This window comes from Leopardus geoffroyi, chromosome D2 (genome assembly GCF_018350155.1).
Source record: "Leopardus geoffroyi isolate Oge1 chromosome D2, O.geoffroyi_Oge1_pat1.0, whole genome shotgun sequence".
In the NCBI taxonomy this organism is placed as follows: domain Eukaryota; kingdom Metazoa; phylum Chordata; class Mammalia; order Carnivora; family Felidae; genus Leopardus; species Leopardus geoffroyi.
The window spans coordinates 31571078-31590565 of record NC_059334.1 but is presented as its reverse complement, the minus strand read 5'-3'; the positions used below and the strand labels follow the sequence as shown (position 1 = coordinate 31590565).

Below are 19488 nucleotides of genomic sequence, written 5' to 3'. Positions count from 1 at the left end.
TTTTTCCTGCCCTGTGCTCCACCTACAGTAGAACAGTGTGGTGTACTGTTCAAAAGGTCAACGAATTGTGCGTGAACTTCTGAAAATTAATGGGAGTCTGGATGGAGACAAGGGAGGGACACTCTTCCTAACTAATCAGAGAACTATCTTATTGGGTTTTCATTTAATACAGGGGACATCTCATTTTATATAGTAGACATTGTTTTGAAATAAAAAGTTTAAATCAAAATGTCTTTAAAGCACATTATCTCTTTAATGCCCCAGAAAAACAAGATCATTTAAAGAAACCCAGCCCATCACACTAGGCATTCTTTGAAATACTTATTATCATGGGGATGCCTGGGTGGCTCAGTTAGTTAAGCGTCTGACTTTTGGTTTTGGCTCAGGTCATGATCACACAGTTCACGGGTTCGAGCCCCACAACAGGCTCCTCGCCTGACAATGGGGAACCTGCTTGGGTTTCTCTCCCTCTCTCTGCCCTTCCCTTGCTCTCTCTCCCTTTCTCTCAAAAATAAACAAACTTTTTAAAAAAGAACTACTCATTATTATATAATCAAATAGTGAATGGTCAGTTCCTAATTTATAATTTGGATTTTGAAATATGCTTTTTTTTTTTTTTTTTTTAAATATATAGGCTTGGGAAGTGATGCAATTAACTGACCATACAGGGGCCTCAATCAGGCAATCAGACTTTAGCTGTTGGGGTCTGGCCTGACTCAACAGTTGAAAAACAAGGTCCAAAGAACTTATGCCTGAGAGAAATGTGCTCAAGGGACTCTGAACTCATGCCTGGACTTTCCCAGTGCTTACATCTGAAAAGTCCCTGGGGGACCTAGGGCGGGTTGAGCAAGGAAGGGGGGCAGAGTAAATCCTTCTTCACCAGGGAGGGTAGAAATAACAAGTCATACTTCCAGAGTGCTTACAACAAGCCAGGCTCTTCCTCGGACTCTTTTTTACGTATTAAAAAACATTTTTTTTTTTTTTAACTTTACTTATTTATTTTGAGACAGAGACAGCGCGAGTGGGGGAGGGGTAGAGAGGGAGAGGGAGAATCCCAAGCAGGCTCTGTGCTGCCAGCTCAGAGCCCAAAGTGGGGCTCGAACTCATGAAAATGGGGGATCATGACCTGAGCGGACCGATGCTTAACTGACTGAGCCACCCAGGTGTCCCTCTTCCTTGGACTCTTGACATGTATCAACTCAGTTAATCATTCCAACAACGCAGGAAACAGTTACTATTACTCTCCACTTCGCAAACGAGAAACTGAGTCAGAAAGGTTAACAGCAATTTGCCTGCTCTCCTACACTAAAAAATGGTGGAGCTGGTTACTCACCTGGTAGTCATCAGGGGCTTAGTAATATGCCTCAAATTCGCTTAAAATGCACACCTTTAAGATGAAAGGCAGGGCATGTCTGAAGCCTGTGACTTCAGAACGCCTTTTGAGACCAGGAATTACTCTGGGACGGCGGGGGAGGGGTGGGGGGAGGTGCGGAGGCGGTGAGAGGAAAAGGTGAGAAAGGTGAGTTCCCTGTGTGCACGATGAAGGAGAGGTCTCCAGTCCATTCCTAGCTGGTGCAAGCTGAGAACTTGGACTTTTGCCGTCCTCGGTCAGACAGAACCCTAAAGCACACAGGGCGGAGGCGTTAAGAACACCGCCAAAGCCAGGGATCTCCGTTAGCCACGTGGCCCAACTTTGGAGCCAGGGGGGCTGTCCGCGAAGGCGGGGCCGGCGGGGCGGGGCGCGGGGCCGGGCGGGCCGGGCGGGGCGGGGCGCGGGGCCGGGCGGGCCGGGCGGGCCGGGCGGAGTGCGCCTGCGCGCGGGGTGGGTCGGCCGCTTAAAGCCGTTCCCCGCCCTACTCTGAAGTCCAGTCTCCCCGGTGCGCACGCGCGAAGCTTTCTCCTTGTCAGTCGGCGCCGCGTGCAAGCTGGTGGCTCTGTGGCGGCGGCTGCGGCTCGTCATCCGCACCATGAGCGGCTTCAGCAGCGAGGAGCGCGCAGCGCCCTTCACCCCCGAGTACCGAGTCTTCCTCAGTGAGTGTCGGCGGACCGCGACCCCTCCCCGCCCGCCAACCCATTCATTCCCGGGCCTCGCCTCGCCTCCTGCCCGGGCGCCGTCGGCCCGCGCTCCGCCCCTTGTCCCGGGCGCGGGCCGGGTTCCTTGGGCTTCCCGGGCCCTGGGCCGGCCAGGCTCTCCCATTTCACGCGTCCCGTTTGAAACGGGTAAACGGGGTGGGGGGAGGGTGACCGCGGGGACGGTCTTTCTCTTTCACACGCGCGGTGGGACCCGACCCCGGGCCCGGCTAGTTTTGCAGGTGCCCTCGGGCAGCGTCTGTTGGGAAGGGAAACCACTGAGTCACTCTAGAAAAGGTGTCAGGAGGTAAACTAATCTGCGTAAGAGGATTGCTTGATTTGTAGGAACGGGGGCAGGGTGGAGGGATGACTCCCTAAGGACCTTAATTCCTGAACTGTAGCTCAGCCGGTGGTCACCAGGCAGGGTGAGATCCAACCCCTCGTTCTGCAGAGGGGGAAACTGAGGCCCGGAGCAGGAGCCGTCAGTGGAGGACCGAACCCATCTCCAGGAAGGCCCGGTCGCGCATCTGCCCCTCCCTCCCGCGGAGGTTTCCCCTGTAGTGCGGATGCTGGGAATGAGCCTTCTTGAAACAGAAAGCTGTTTCCCTCAAGTCAAACAGGTGACGTCAGTCTGGAAAGCACGAGGGAGAAAGTGCCAAGTTTTTACCCCTGGGCAGGGAATCGACATCTGAGGGGTACCTACCCCAGGTCCACACCTGGAGCTGCACTTAGAGCTCTGCACGCTGCGGAGTGATGGAGCTCCGCTTTCCCTCGCCCACGGCCTTTTGTCTTGCAGGTGGAGGAAAGAAAGCTACCTCGGGTTTTATCTTGATCTCTACCCACCCCCCTGCCCAAGCCACTAGGAATAGATAACTGGAGAGAGCCAAGGCGTTCGAAAATGTGTCAGTAGAAGCGTTTCTGTTTTAACTGTAAAGAACCGTTTTACTCGGAAGGAAATGGGCAGGTGCAGCAAATCTTTGCGGGTGAAGTGTGAAGGGCAGGCAGGAAATTGCCGGGTGGAGGGGACCAATGGGAACACGGAGAGAATGCACTAAGATCCTAGCGAAAAGTAACCTGCTGCGGGAGGAAAAGGAAAGTGAACTCAGGTTTACACATGTAGCTAAAGATTACCATGTAAAATCCAGGAAGGATGGGACTCCCCATTTTATTTAATTTTGGACTTAAATAAGGGCAGTGTAGGATCTTTTGACTAATAATTCACTGAACTATTTTTTCTGTAGTTAGAATCTCTCTGTAGGAGGGATTTAGAGCGGTGACTCTCAAGTTTGAAGGTGGAAAGATGATTGGCTAATTGACTTCAAGCTGTATTTATTTGCACAGTTTTTACTTAGGTTACCTAATGGTAGCAAGAATTTGATGGCCGTTGTGGAAGACCATAGCCATTCCTTGACTTTGACACTGGCTAATGTAATTTTTTATCAGATGGAACTCTCTGGGACTTAAAAAATACCAATGATTAGAACTATTATGTAATTACACAATTTTAAGGTTTTTTTTAAAAAAATGTTTTTTAACATGTATTTATTTTTTGAGAGACACAGAGCACACGAGCAGGGGAGGTTCAGAGAGAGGGAGACACAGAATCGGAAGCAGGCTCCAGGCTCTGAGCTGAGCACAGAGCCCGTCGCGTGGCTCGAACTCACGAACTGTGAGATCATGACCTGGGCCGAAGTTGGACGCTTAACGGACTGAGCCACCCAGGCGCCCCAAGGTTTTTTAATCATAGATTTCTTGGCACCCTTCCTTAATAGGAGAAGATTTTTTACCTCTATAGTGTTACATTTGTCAGTCTCTTTAAGACTGATGGTGGATTGGACTGTGAAGTCACAGGTGACTGAAGGGATCGTAATGGGACTCATGAAATGAAGATATATACTGTCCTTTTTCATTTTCTGCAAAATGAATTACAGAAAGTCATTAGTTCTTTTGTTAATTGCATTTCCAGAGGCATTAAGTCCACATTTTAAAAAATACTTAAATTTTTGGTCACTGCTCAGGTTTTCGTATTCCACCTCGGTTTTCAAATGTGAAGGGATATAGGTTCACCCTTAGGTTTCCTAAAGAATAGTAAGGAAGTTTTTTTTTTTTTTTTTAATGTTTATTTATTTTTTTGAGAGAGAGAGACAGAGCGTGAACAGGGGAGAGGCAGAGAGAGAGGGAGACACAGAATCCAAAGCAAGCTCCTGGCTCTGAGCTGTCAGCACAGAACCCGATGTGGGGCCCAGACTCACAAACTGTGAGATCATGACCTGAGCCGAAGTTGAATCTTAACTAACTGAGCCACCCAGGTACCCCTGTAAGAAAGTTTTGAAATTACTTTTTGGATATGGTAGTTAAGTCTCTAGAATATAGAAATTACCTGTGAAAGGGTTATTGGAACTTGGTTATCCTTAAGAAATATAATCTGTCTCTGTCTTCCTGGAACATTGCCTAAAACAACATGGTTTTATAACTCAACAAATTGGTCCCTTCCCTTCCCCCCAAGCCCAACTGTTTCATTAGCTATGTAAGCTGTTAAGTGATGTAAGATCAGTCCAAAACAATTTGATAGCCTTTTGTATGCCAGGCACTGCTAGAGTCTGGGGATACAAAAGTATGTAAGACAGCCCCTGCCCTTGTTATAGAGGTTAGTATCTGTTAGACTCCTAAGGAGAGCAGAGGATTAAAATTTAACCCAATCTTGGAGGGATCCGGAAGGTAAAGTACACAACCAGCTTTTCTCGTGTGGGAATAAAAAATGTCTACTTCACTATTCTGGTGAATGGTGTTGATAATGGGAAAGGCCATGCAAGTTTGGGGACGGGGTGTGTATGGGAAATCACAGTATCTTTTTCTCAATCCTATGGTAAGCCTAAAATGACTCTAAAAAATTTAAGTGTTTTTTAAAACGTGTACTTAATGCATCTGGAAATGCAATTAGCAAAAGAACTAATGACTTTTTGTAATTCATTTTGCAGAAAATGAAAAAGGACAGTATATATCTCCATTTCATGATGTTCCAATTTATGCGGATAAGGTAAGATGTCCTTACCATTTAAACATAGTTTCTTTACTCAGATCAGTTAATTCCACATATGGATTTTCTTATACGTCTTCATAAGTGCTTAAAATGCCTCATTGTGCTGCAAATTCAAGGTACATTGACTAAGAAGTCAGTCTTAAATCCAGATTATTTGGCTAAAGAAGCAATTATAATTTGGGGAAGGAGTAGAGGAACAGATAACAAATGTTTCAAAGCTGTCCTTGGGACTAAATCTTAGTACCTCATAAGTGGTTTTATTTTATTTTATTTTATATTTTATTTTATATTTTAATTTTAATTTTATTTTATTCATTTATTTTTAATTTTTATTTTTTCTCATAAGTGGTTTTAAAATTAACCAGGTAGGGGCGCTTAGGTGGTTCAGTTGGTTAAGTGACATTGGCTTATGTCATGATTTCATGTTTTATGAGTTCAGCTCCATATCAGGCTCTTTGCTGTCAGTGCAGAGCCTGCTTTGGATCCTCTGTCTCCTCTCTCTCTCTCTGTCTCTCTCTGTCTCTCTCTCTCTCTACCCCTCCACTGCTCTCTCTCGCTTTCTCAAAAAATAAATGAACATTTAAAAATAAAATAAAATAAAATACACCAGGTAGCCAGCACAAAATTTGGGTTGTGGGATATTTATTAAACAGCAAAAATAAACTATTTTATTTACAAAAATTAAACTATATTATTCAGTGATATAATTTCCTATAGGAAAATTCAGTACTTTCAGTGGACTGTTAGAGTTAAGATGCAAATAGTGTTGGGGCGCCTGGGTGGCTCAGTCGGTTGAGTGACTGACTTTGGCCCAGGTCACGATGTCACAGCTCGTGAGTTCGAGCCCCATGTCGGGCTCTGTGCTGACAGCTCCGAGCCTGGTGCCTGCTTCGGATTCTGTGTCTCCCTCTGTCTCTGCCCCTGACCCACTCGCATTCTGTCTTTGTCTCTCTCAAAAATAAATAAACATTGGGGCGCCTGGGTGGCGCAGTCAGTTAAGCGTCCGACTTCAGGCAGGTCACGATCTCGCGGTCCGTGAGTTCAAGCCCCGCGTTAGGCTCTGGGCTGATGGCTCAGAGCCTGGAGCCTGTTTCCGATTCTGTGTCTCCCTCTCTCTCTGCCCCTCCCCCGTTCATGCTCTGTCTCTCTCTGTCCCCCAAAAAATAAATAAACGTTGAAAAAAAAAAATAAATAAATAAATAAACATTAAAAAACTATATAATAAAAAAAAGTACAGTGTTAGTAAAGGTTAAGTCTACAGACTTCTAAAAAGAGGTGTCTGTTAGTATGCACACCAGTGAGCTGAAGAAATCTAGCACAAATTGATAGGCTAACCACAAATGGGTAAGAATCTTACTTTGCTAGGAAAAACTGTCTACAACGATATATTCCAAAGTCTTTGTGGTCCTTTGGAAGTAAGAATTGCTAGTGACCCTTTCTGATTTTTATTTTCATTTTTGTCTTTTTATATTTTCTAATCTTTTTACAATGAGCATGGGTTATTTTTACAAATTGAAATAGTTATTGTTATTTTTTTTTATTCAGTGCTTGTTTTAGCCTCCTTCCCGGTAGGAGAAGTTTGTACTTCTGACACAAGGAACTGACACAAGGACGGATGCCTGCTGCTTTTTTAAACCTTTAAAAATTCTTTTTGTCCAACCGGGAAGTATGATTCACGATGAACACAAATTTTTTTGAGTTCTAAACACTGCACATAGATTGTCGATTTTCCTTGGCTAAATGCCAATACAGAATACATGCGAACATCGCATTCCAGTGCAAGTCTAGAATACCATTATAGATGAAATCTTCTCCTTGTATATGCTGAGTCCTACTGTTTCTCTGTACTTGACTATCAGAGAGACATAGGCAAATTCACCGAACTTGTACCAGGAAATTTGCTCCAGTTCCAGACTGACAACTTGAGTGTTGGCAGAAAATCCCAACTCAAGGTGTCGCTTCCCAGGAGCTTCCTTGTGCTGGGCTCCAACAGGAGATAGTAGAGCAAATAGCCTAAGGCCAATTATGTGCCACGCTGACAGGAGGGACCTCTAATTGGCATGTGTTCTCCTGTGGGATTCTCAAAGTTGTATTTATTCAGAAACTCTAATTTGTTATGTCTGATTTCCTGGGAGTTGGCATGAGCTGCAGGATCCTTCCTTCCTCTTGAATTGGCTCATTTGGTTGACTTGATTATCCGTTTGGTGTGTAATTAGTATGCATATCAAAGTACTTTCCAGTCATGTCTCACACCATTTTGAGTAGTTAAGAGGTATAAAATGATGACTGAAAGTTTATTGATAGTAACTTGACATGTAGATGTGCTAAGGAAGAAAAATATTTTCTTGACTTAGAGCTATTTTTTGTGTGCATGTGTTTATAAGTGTCTTAATCCATTTGGGCTGCTGTAACAAAATACCATAGACTGGTAGCTTATCAACAGCATGCATTTTTTACTCACAGTTCAGGGAGCCTGGAGGTCTGAGATCAGGGTGCCAGCATGGTTGGGTGAGGGCCCTCTTTTGGTCATGGACTTCTAGCTATGTACTTTTGTGGCAGAAAGGGCTAAGGATCTCTCTGGAGCCTCTTTTATAAGGCACTAATCCCACTCATGAGGGTTCCACCCCTGTGTCTTAAACACTTCCCAAAGGTCCCACCCAGTGTACAATCACTATTGAGGGTTAGGATTTCAACAAATGAATTTTGGGGGGACACAAACATGCAGACCATAGCTATAAGTAACTGATACAATATTCTATATTATATGAACTATAATATTCTAGCCAAGGATCAGAATGTTCATAATTGTTGCGGTGCCCAGTTTTATTACTGCTTCAAGTTACCCCAAAATAGGAAACTGAGACTACATCTTGGTGCTACGTAAAACATCTTCACTCAGTTTATTCTGCAACTCCTTGGAGTCTTGTATGGGACTGATTTGGGCTATAATCTGGGATTACTCAAATGAAAACTCTGCCTTTGCACCGCCCTGAGCTGGCTCAGAAACACAATCTCTTACAACAACTCTGGATTTCACTAGTGGTCCAGACGTCAGTGAACTTCAGCATTTCAGATTCCTGTCTGAGAAGCAGGAAAGAGTTCTTTTGTTTTGTTCTGTTTTTAAGGAAGTTTAGTATATACAAAATACCAAAAGGGTGTGGTACACAGAAATTATTTTGGATTGTAGCCTAAATAAAAGATCTGATTAACTCCATTGGTTACAGAAGAGTGTGCTTTTTTTTTTTTTTTTTTTTTTTTTTTTTAGTTCCAATGTTATTAAGTTTATGTAAATACATTTTTAGTGTGTGGTTGTGGACTTTATCTCTAATATGGTCAGTCATTCAAAGGGAGATAATGAGGGAATGTATCTTTCACACAACTCTTACCACTCTACTGAGGAAAAATGCCCAAAGGCTTATATTCGGCTCTATGTCAGGACCTCTCAATGTGGACAGCCACTAGGTAATCAAGCCAGCCAGTTCTGGGAATCCATGTGACTCAAACACCCTGCCAGGACTCACTGGATTTTGTCCTTTGCTCTGGGTCTATTTTGGGGTTAAATATAAAAATACCTGTGGCTCAGGGTGTCTTCTGACATAAAACTTTTTAGATAAGAGAAATTTTTAAAATCCAGAACGTAGCATAAACGGTGTGAAATAGTGGGTGGATTAACTTTTATCTAAATCTTCAAGTGCTCAAATATCATGACTTGATATTTAGATTTAGAAGTTTGGTATTGTTTTTGTTCTGTATCTTAAACGTTGATGTTAAATATTTGTTCTAACAATATAGGCTTCTATCTGTTTTCCAGGTGACTGTTGGGAGAATATGTAAATATGGAACTATTTTTTTTTTCTCCTCTTCTAAAAGTTCAGCTTATAATCAAATAGGTTGATGCCTCAGAAACTTAACAATATTTTCTGCAGTCGTGTATCATTTTTTTCCAAGATTTTATTTTTATTTATTTAAAAAAAATTTTTTTTTTTTTTAACGTTTATTTATTTTTGAGACAGAGAGAGACAGAGCAGGAACGGGGGAGGGTCAGAGAGAGGGAGACACAGAATCCGAAACAGGCTACAGGCTCCGAGCTGTCAGCACAGAGCCTGACGCGGGGCTCGAACTCATGGACCGTGAGATCGTGACCTGAGCCGAAGTCGGCCGCTCAACCGACTGAAGCACCCAGGCGCCCCTCCAAGATTTTATTTTTAAGCAATTCCTACACCCAACGTGAGACTCAAACTTAGAACCCCGAGATCAAGAGTCACATGCTCCACCAACTGAGCCAGCCAAGCGCCCCCTGCACTCATGTTATCATTCTTTTTGAAGATACTATTTTGCTGTACCTGAGCCCTTTAGAAGAGATCTACTCAAGCAGATGCCTGTTTGATTACTTCCTTCCTTCCGGGGTTTGCTTTGTTTCAAATTTTCGATTTCTTTTTATAAACAGTTCCTTAAATGGAAGTTTTTAAAATGTCACTGAATTAATTCAACACTGTTTTCTTCCCTAGCTTTGTACGTATATAGAATGGGTTTTCTGGATTTTTGTTTTGTTTATCTTTGGTTTCATGTTTTCTAAACCAAAGTTAGAACCGGGAACAGATGGGAACTGATGACCGTTAAGCTTAATCAGCATGTCATAACTAAAAATAAACTCCTACTTTTTCCCTCTCCAGTGAGCATTCAGGTGACTAAATTTTGATAACAGATATTCTAACCATAATCTCTGTGGTCTGTCAACTTCGTTGAAAAGGTAAAGTTGGGATGATTAAATATGCATATAACATACCACAATGCCTGGCTTTATAGGAAAGTCTCAGTAAACAGTAACCAACCAAATAGGATGATGATGTTGAGCACAATGACTGTTTCTTTAGCCCTTCAGAGCTCTATTTTATAGGGTAAAAAAAAAAAAAAAATCACTGAATTAAGAGTAAGGAATCTTGACTTTAGTCTTGGTTTTACCACTAACTGGCCTAATGATATTGAGCAAATTCCTTCATCTCTGAGCCATGTTCATCTTGGTGGGTGTTTTAGATTACATTCTATGTTGACGTCCCATGATTCTGTGTATAGAGCTTATTGATGAACCCTCATTACAGATCATTATTTTAAAAAAGGCCCAAAATTATTGTTGATATTTATCGAATGATTCCTGTAACCTTAGGCACTATGCTAAAGCCCTTCTGTGGATTATATCATTTGGCCATCATGTCATTCTCTAAGCTAGGTTCTTTCATTAGCCCCATTGTCCAGGATCAGCCACTAGAGCTTATAAGCAGTAGTGTCATGCTTGAAACCCGGCATTTTGGCTCAGAACTTGTGGTTTTAACCACTGTGTTCCACTTCCTTGAGTGATTATGGATATGTAGGAGAGGTGGATTTTACTTTGTACTTTTTATATGTTCCAAATTTTCTACAGTAGATATCTCTTTAATAGTGCAGACAAAAAGGCTTGCTTAATTTTATTTATTTATTTATTTATTTATTTATTTATTTATTTATTTTTATTTGTATTATTATTTTTTTTTTGCTCAGCGTTCAAGGGAAATGAGTAAGAGCTTTTTTTTTCTTTGGAAAGGCTCAGAAGTCTTCTAGTCCAGGCATTCTTGGTGGCCCCGAGGCCCTCAAATGGCCACGGACGGGTTTCTGAGGTTCTGTGAACTCTGTGATACTGCGATTTGGTGTAAATGTGCATTTTTCCTGGGAAAGGTTCTATGTTCAAAATTCTTCATCATCACAGGGGTGCCTGGGTGGCTCAGTTGGTTAAGCATCTGACTTCAACTCAGGTCATGATCTCACAGCTTGTGAGTCTAAGCTCCACATCAGGCTCTGTCCTGACAGCTCAGAGCCTACAGCCTGCTTGGGATTCTGTGTCTCCCTCTGTCTCTGCCCCTCCCCTGCTCATGCGCGCTCTCTCTCGCTCTCGCTCTCTCTCTCTCTCGTTCTTTCAAAAATAAACATTAAAAATTTTTTTTTAAAAAAGAGTAGAACTTAAGTATTGCCACACACACAAAGTAAATATGTGAGGTGATGGAGGTTAATTTCCTTGATGAGGGGGATCATTTCACAATGTACACATATACCAAAACCTCACATTGTACATCCTGAATACGTGATTATTTGTCAGTCATACCTCAATAAAGCTGAAGAAATTAACTTTTTTAAAAAGAAAAAGCAAATGGGTTCCTGATTATTTCATTAACAAGTGATAAAAGTGAGATCATGACCTGAGCCACAGTCAGACACTTAACTGACTGAGCCACCCAGGCACCCCTAAGATCTACTCTTTAAGCAAATTTCATTGAATCATTTTTAGTGTTTTGAGGAACCGCCATGCTGTTTTCCATAATGGCTGCACTAATTTACGTGCCCACCAACAGTGCACAAGGAGGAATCCATTTGCATTTAATAGTTTAGAGTATTTCCTGTAATAAAAAAAACTGACACTGAAGCCCAAATCTAAAACTAAGGATTAAGAGCCATTGTCACTTGATGAGCACTTAATAAGGTATAATAACCTCAGACAGGATTAAATCTAGTACACCTTTTCAAAAGTACCTGTTTGCAGGTGGAACATTTCCTTATTAATTATGTGAGCTTTTCTGATAGGGATTTTATACTACAAAACTGTTCTAGAAGTTAAAAAAAAAGCTGCCCTTGTTTTTTATTAGCTTCTTGCTTGTTGAGTAATCTCTAGATGAATTTAGAAGAAAGTCCTCTCTACCATCACCGTTTTTCTGCAAATTTTATTGCAAAACAGAAAATAAAAGGAAGGATGATGGAATCAGAGAGTGATTTTGTATTTCTTCCCAAGTCTGGCATTTACTTGGTTCCTGAAGTTATCTGGAGAGATACATGGTGGCTCAACTTGAAAATGTTGACTTAAAAGCCACTTTATATAAGTTTGCAATATAGCATGTCATGTTCACTAGGCTTTGGATCCAGTGTTGGAAACTGATCATTAGTCTTAAGGTGTTCATAGGTCTCCCAATAAAGATGCATTTAACTTTACTACTAAGATTCAGTGATGGGATATAATTAAATGCTCCCTATATACACATACTTAACTACACTAGTTATAATAGCCTACCAAATAGCCATGGCCTGTTCATTAGTAAACAACTTTTAGACTACTAATTTGATCCATAAGAAAACTAACCGGTTTGGAAATGAAACCCCTGATCACCATACTATTGAAATATTCCTGTTTAATCAGTGAAAGTAAAAGACTAATCAAGATATAGGTTACATGTCTCCTACCCCTAAAATATTTTTATTTACACTCTTTTTGATTTAATGGAATGATATAATTAGTTTAGGCTTAAGTTTCCAATCTTCTTAGAATTTGAACACCTTTAACATTGACATTCTTATGAAATGATTATAAAGCTGGGAAGAGTGTTAGGTCTCTGCCTTTCGGAAGTCAGAGCTAAAGCTATAGTTTGCCTTTCTTCTGCCTCCTACAGGCTTATCCAAATCATCCCACTAGGGATACTAACCCCTTCCTTCCTCTGAAACTATAAATAGGGAGCTGAGAGCTTGATGCCAGAGCGGGGATTTAGAATCAAAGCAGACTAGAAGTGGAGAACAGATTCTCCTCTCAATCCAGGATTGAGCTAAGTAATAGTTGAAACCAGTTAGGATTAGAGAAAGAAGGCATGAATTTGTAACTGGGTAGTACTAAATACCCTAAAGTCTTGTCTCAGTATTTTAAATGCATAAATGTTGGAAATACGAGAATGCATGATTTTTTCCAATTGTTAATTGTAAAATCCACGTAACGTAAGACTGACTGTTCTAACCATCGTCAAGTGTACACTTCAGGGGTATTGATACATTCACATTGTTGTGCAACCCTTGCCAGCCTTCATCTCCGGAACTCGCTTCATCTTTCAAAACTGAAACTTCATGTCCATTAAACATGAACTCCCCGTTCCCCCCTCCCAACCCCCTTGTGGCTACCCTTCTACTTTCTGTTTCTGTATGAATTTGACTTCTTTAGATACCTCATGTAAGTGGAATCACACGGTATTTGTCCTTTTGTGACTGGCTTATTTCACTTATCATGGCCTCAAGTTGTGTCCACGCATGTTACAGCATGTGTCAGAATTTCCTTCCTTTTTTGGGGGGTTGCTTCTGTGGTTTAGAGATTGTGAATAATGCTGCTATGAACATGGGTATACAAACACCTCTTCAAGACCTTGCTTTCAGTTCTTTGGGTGTATACCCAGAAGTGGAATTGCTGGGTCATATGGTAACTATTTTTGGTGGAACCGCGGTTTTCCACAGTGGCTATACCATTTTACGTTCCTACCAGCAGTGCACAGGAGTTCCAATTAGAATGCATAATTTAACCATAAAAGTGCTTCCGGCAGTGGAATTAGTTGGATTTCTTATATTGCCCTGAAAATGTTAAGGATCACTGTTCACCTGAACAACTCCTTGAATTGTAGCAGCCTCTAGGAGAAACGAGCTACTCCTCAGCAGTAGTTCCTGTTAAAGAATGAACCCCCTCCTTTTTATATCAACATACTTAATACCTTCTGTTGTGATAATTGATGGGGTACTAATGACTAAAAGCTCCTATAAGTTCATTGCTTTAAAAAAAGGCACAGTACTCACTAGGGCATCTACATACACTTAAAAGTGTGCTAAGCATTCATTTTACAGGTAAGTTCCCTCCCCCAGGTTTATGAACCCCACCCTCCCCACCCACACACACACCCCACACCCCAGCCCCACTGTAGCCTGAGGCCTCCATGCAGAGGCCTGGCTTTGGAAATCTAACTTCGAGGGAGTTCAAAGAGCTTTTATGGGGCACCTGAGTGGCTCAGTCGGTTAAGTGTCCGACTTCAGCTCAGGCCATGATCTCGAGGTCTGTGAGTTTGAGCCCTGCGTTGGGCTCTGTGCTGCCAGCTCAGAGCCTGGAGCCTCCTTCGGGTTCTGTGTCTCCCTCTCTCTCTGCCCCTGCCCAGCTTATGTTCTGTCTCTCTCTCAAAAATAAATATTAAAAAATAAAAGAGCTTTTATTCTGTTCACTGCTAGTCTTCAGTGCCTAGGAAAGTAACACCCAACAGTGGCACTCAGTAATTAATGAATTAATTATTGAGAGAACATGAATGATTTGGCTCTGAGGCTTTTTGCAGGATACTCCCTGCTGTTTTTTGGCCTAGCTAATTCCTAAAAAGCACCAAACTGGGGCACCTGGGTGGCTCAGTCAGTTGAGCTTCCAACTTCAGCTCAGGTCATGATCTCACAGTTCATGGGTTCGAGGCCCATGTCGGGCTCTGTACTGACAGCTCAGAGCTTGGAACCTGCTTCAAATTCTGTGTCTCCCTCTCTCTCTGCCCCTTCCCTGTTCATACTCTGTCTCTCTCTGTCTCAAAAATAAACATTAAACAAAAAAAAAAAAAAAAATTAAAGAATAAAAAAATAAAAAGCACCAAACCTTCAGGCTTTTGGGATTCCTCTGTGCAGTGGAGTTGTCTTAACCGTTTTCAGAAAGATGTTTTCTTTCCTTTAATGTTCTTTCTTTGCTTGCTTTCCATTATAGTTACGTAGGTTTGTAATATTAGGTAGTGGTTTTTGAGGATCTATATGCATTTATCACTTATTCCATTAAAATGTTCAATATAGTTACCAAATTTCAAATTTGTACATTTTGGCCCTATTTGCTACCTTTTTCTTGAGGTAATGTATTCATTTGGTAATGCCTTTTTTTTTTTTTTTTTTTTAATTTACTGATTGTTTTCACTTCTCAGTTACTCTTTCATGTGGTAACAGCTCCATCTTGTGAACAGTTAGGGTATTGCTGCTGAAAACTTAGTCCAGACTTGCTCGTAGACCCATAGATCTTTCATTTTAATACCTGAGGTGTGGTACGAGATAGATGCAGTTCTTGAAAAGAAATCACATTTCTTTGATTAAATCTTGGAATTGAATCCAAGATTGGGTCTTCTCATGAACAATGTGTTACTTTTTCTAAACCACACAATTATCACTTAACATGGATAGAACACTTACTCAGTCCTGGATTTTAAGATCTCTGTTTTTTGTGGGTTTTATGTTATATCAAGTAGGTGTTAAGAGGCTTGAAGCAGAAACTCATGAAATCTTCTTGTCTCCCTCAGTTTGACCAAGAACTTAAATAAAGGGCAGAAGTTTGAGACTGTAAGCTCTAGCTTTTCTGCTCGGTGAAAAGTAACAGCACAGTAATCATTGGCTCAAAACCTTTGACTTATCCTTTTGTAGCTTATCAGTCTCTGTTTTTTGTTTTTGTTTTTTGGTGCAAAGTAGCAGAAAAATAATTCTAAAAAGTGTGTAACTAAGTGACTTACATTTAAAAAAATGTTTTTTTGTTTTTTTTTTTTTGAGAGAGAGAGAGTGAGCATGGGATGGGGAGAGGGGCAGAGGAAGAGAGAGAGAATCTTAAACAGGCTCCATACTCAGTGCAGAGCCTGACATGGGGCTCGAACCCATGACCCTGGGATTATGACCTGAGTCAAAATCAAGAGTTGGATGGTCAACCGACTGAGCCACCCAGGTACCCCATAAGTGACTTTCATTTCAAATCCGCTTTAAAAAATACACCTTTTATAAAAGAATAATTGCAAATTTGGCCTCATGTATACCTTTTGCAAGGCTATAAACTGAAAACCTGACCATTTAAAGTTTTATTTATTGGGGCGCCTGGGTGGCTCAGTCGGTTAAGCGTCCAACTTCGGCTCAGGTCATGATCTCACAGTTTGTGGGTTCGAGCCCGGCATCAGGTTCTGTGCTGACAGCTCAGAGCCTGGAGCCTGTTTCAGATTCTGTGTCTCCCTCTCTATCTGCCCCTCCTCTGTCAAACTAACATATGACAATGTAAGTAAACTGACTTAGGGTTTGTCTTCCAAACTGCCACTGAAAGAGGAGTTCTGAAAACATCTTGAGCAATTGCAGTGTCACTGGAGGAAGCGAATGGGCTTTGGAGATGATCTCTTTGAAGATGGTCTTCCTCGGAGATAGAAGTTCTGTTATGTTTAAAAACTATTTCCTTTCTTTATAGTAACATTCTTCCCACCCACCCCACCCCTGACATTTTATTATGAAAAATTTATTATGTTTACTTAAACACACAAAAATTTGAAAGAATTACAGATTGGACAAGAAAACACCCACCACCTTAATTCTACAGTTACTTTGCATATTTGGTCTGATTTTTTTTTTTAAGTTTATGTATTTATTTTGAGAGAAAGCGCCTTCAATATCACAAACCATGAGATCATGACCTGAGCCAAAATCATCCAAAATCAAGAGTCCGAAATCAAGAGTCGGATGTTTAACTGACTAGGCCCCTGAGGTGCCCCGGGTCTGATTTTTTGGCTGACTTGTGTTGAAAGCCTATTGACTTCAAAGATCCAATACAACGAACAGTTTAACTTTGGCCGAACCAGTGAAACGCTCACTGGGGTGAGAGAACAAATTAGCTCCTGTGACCATTTCACCTTCTATGTGTTTTTCAGGACGTGTTCCACATGGTAGTTGAAGTACCGCGCTGGTCGAATGCAAAAATGGAGGTATGTTTCTCCTTACACTGATGATCAGACTTAGGATATTAATTTTGATCTAAGCACACTGATTTGCATTGCTTGAGGGTTCAACCGCTGAAGCCTAAGGTTTTCTTCTTGCTGGTCCCAATCTCTTCTCCGGTTAGGTTGCATCGCCCACTGCCTGCCAGTCTTCCCCCTGGGCTCTGAAGTGGCAGACTGTCCTCCCCACACCTTTGCTTCTGGCTTCTGAAAGCCTAGAATTACCTGTTTCTCCTGTGTTATCCCCTTTAAGTCCATCAACGACTCCTCCAGACTCCTCCATGGAGTCACCGGGCTTTCTTTAGTTACCCCAGCCACCTGTGATTGTATTGGAATTTCTGTTGCGTTAATTTCTTTCTGATGACTCCTAATAGATTCGGCTTTTTGTTGTGGATATTTGTTACATTTCTTATATCACCTAATTAAGCTTTTTGACAGTAGCCATATTTTGCATGTAATATACACTCAAATATTTGAATAATTTAAAATGTTTTCAGGAAAGCCTAAGTTGGATAATATTTATTTTGCCCTTTTAATACAAATCTTAAAACATTTCTCAAATGTTAGGATTTTATTCCAGGTAATTTTAGTTTTTGCTTTCTTGAATAAGTGAATTTTGGGGTTTTTTTTTAGGGTTTTTTTCCCTTCTTGATAGTTCCTGTGTACCTCAAGTAAGTTTTCCAATTTAAGGCTGATTATGGAAAAACTTTTATATCAAATCATAAAAATGTTAGAGGCAAAATACTTCATTAAAGTGGAATTACAGGATATGCATTCCATAATTCATTTCCTCAAATTGTTATTTGAATAGTATTTTATATCCAAATATACAATAATTTGAAATTTTTTATTTCAGATAGCTACAAAGGACCCTTTAAACCCAATTAAACAAGATGTGAAAAAAGGAAAACTCCGTTACGTTGCAAATCTGTTCCCTTATAAAGGATATATCTGGAATTACGGTGCTATCCCTCAGGTATGTATCTGTGCAGTGGCTAAAAATGTACTTTTTAGCTTACAAAAAATTAACCTATAGCTGTTAGTGGAAAAGATTTAAACACCTGCAGAAAGTTTATGCCATAGTAGATTTTACCAACATAAGAGTAATTATTATTTTTAATTAAAAAAATTTTTTTAAATGTTTTTATTTATTTTTGAGACAGAGAGAGACAGAGCATGAGCAGGGGAGGGGCAGAGAGAAAGGGGGACACAGAATCCGAAGCAGGCCCCAGGCTCAGAGCTGTCAGCACAGAGCCCAACGTGGGGCTCGAACTCACGGAGTGTGAGATCATGACCTGAGCTGAAGTCGGACGCCCAACCGACTGAGCCACCCAGGCGCCCCAAGAGTAATTATTTTAATACTTCCTTGAATAAAGTTATTTTCAAAATAAACTGAAGATAAATGTTTTATGATATTTAAATTCACATTTGAAAGTTCTTTTCTGAAATATTTATCTTTCTATATGGACTGGTTGTAAACCATATGCTTTGTTTCTTTACGGAATGAGTGGCAAAGAGGGACCGTGTAGGCTAGTGGTTGAAAGCATGGATTTTTGGCACCACATCCCAAGTCCGCCACTTGCTGGCTCACCTAACTTGCCTCTCTTTCCTCCTCCCTGAGGCCAATCTCTCTGAGATTATGAGCACTTAGCTCATATGGCTATTGTGAGGAGCCTGGCACAGGTAAGCTTTCATGTTGAGAGTCCTGATTTCTTCTTCTTAATGCCAGTCTTTTTGTGGTAAAGTAATAATGGGGTTCTGTTTTCCTAAACAGACACCTTTGAGGAGGGAGGATGTCTGTGTTATATACCAATTTATCCCAGCACAATGCCAGTGTGTATAGTAGGCTCTTATTTAATATTTAAATGAAGAATCACTAGAATCATGTCTATTATGAGTAAATGATGGATATTTAATTCCAGTTTGGCTAGGCTAATGCCTGTGGTACTTAGGATTTTTACATGAAATACTCAATTTACTTTTTCCTGTTGATAAATGGTTTGTTTTTATTAACCATTAAGTCTATTAAGTCGAGTCTACTGTGAAACAATCTGTAAGTTACCAAAACATAGATCAAACTCAGCTGGTAATCACAAAGTCATTTGTCTGCCTTAATTATAGCACTTCACCTTGTATTCCAGTTCATTTAGTAGTTAGCCTCAAAATATTGTCCCTCTTGGGGCACTTGGGTGGTGCAGTCGGTTAAGCGTCCGACTTCAGCCAGGTCACGATCTCGCGGTCCGTGAGTTCGAGCCCCGCGTCGGGCTCTGGGCTGATGGCTCAGAGCCTGGAGCCTGTTTCCGATTCTGTGTCTCCCTCTCTCTCTGCCCCTCCCCCGTTCATGCTCTGTCTCTCTCTGTCCCAAAAATAAATAAACGTTGAAAAAAAAAAAATTAAAAAAAAAAAAATATTGTCCCTCTGGGAAAACACTGCTGAAATACTTACTCTTCTGGAGGTTGGATTTGGCTTTGTTGGATCTGGTCTTTGTTTATCCCCCTTCACTTTTATCTTTTTGCCTTTATTCCAGCTGAATAGCCAAGAAATATGTTCTAGATTGAGGGAGAAAATAACTAGAACAATAAGTACATTTTAAACATCCAAGCAAGCACAAGCCATCTGTAAGATCTCTGCAGAGATTCAGGAAATAAAGCTAGCAATTGAAAGCTCCAGAAGATCCTGATTAAGCTTTTCAGTCTTGGCTCCTGGTCGGTGATGACACTTACCATCAGAACATCTCATTTCCCTTTTAGCATTACTGTCTACCTACCTCTGTTTTGGAAATTTATTTTAAAGAACATCTAGTTCATA

At 41.1% G+C, this 19488-nt stretch overlaps 1 protein-coding gene across 1 annotated transcript in view; it reads left to right on the top strand.

Moving 5' to 3' along the window:
* Positions 1 to 1852: 1852 nt before the first annotated feature.
* The window catches only part of PPA1 (inorganic pyrophosphatase 1), a 30109-nt gene continuing 12473 nt past the window's right edge, over positions 1853 to 19488 (top strand). Inside the window, exons 1-4 of the mRNA XM_045439490.1 lie at positions 1853 to 2031; positions 5049 to 5107; positions 16615 to 16668; positions 17537 to 17656. Coding sequence (XP_045295446.1) covers positions 1968 to 2031; positions 5049 to 5107; positions 16615 to 16668; positions 17537 to 17656 — 297 coding nt within the window. The 5' untranslated portion in view covers positions 1853 to 1967. The remainder of the gene's footprint in view (positions 2032 to 5048; positions 5108 to 16614; positions 16669 to 17536; positions 17657 to 19488) is intronic.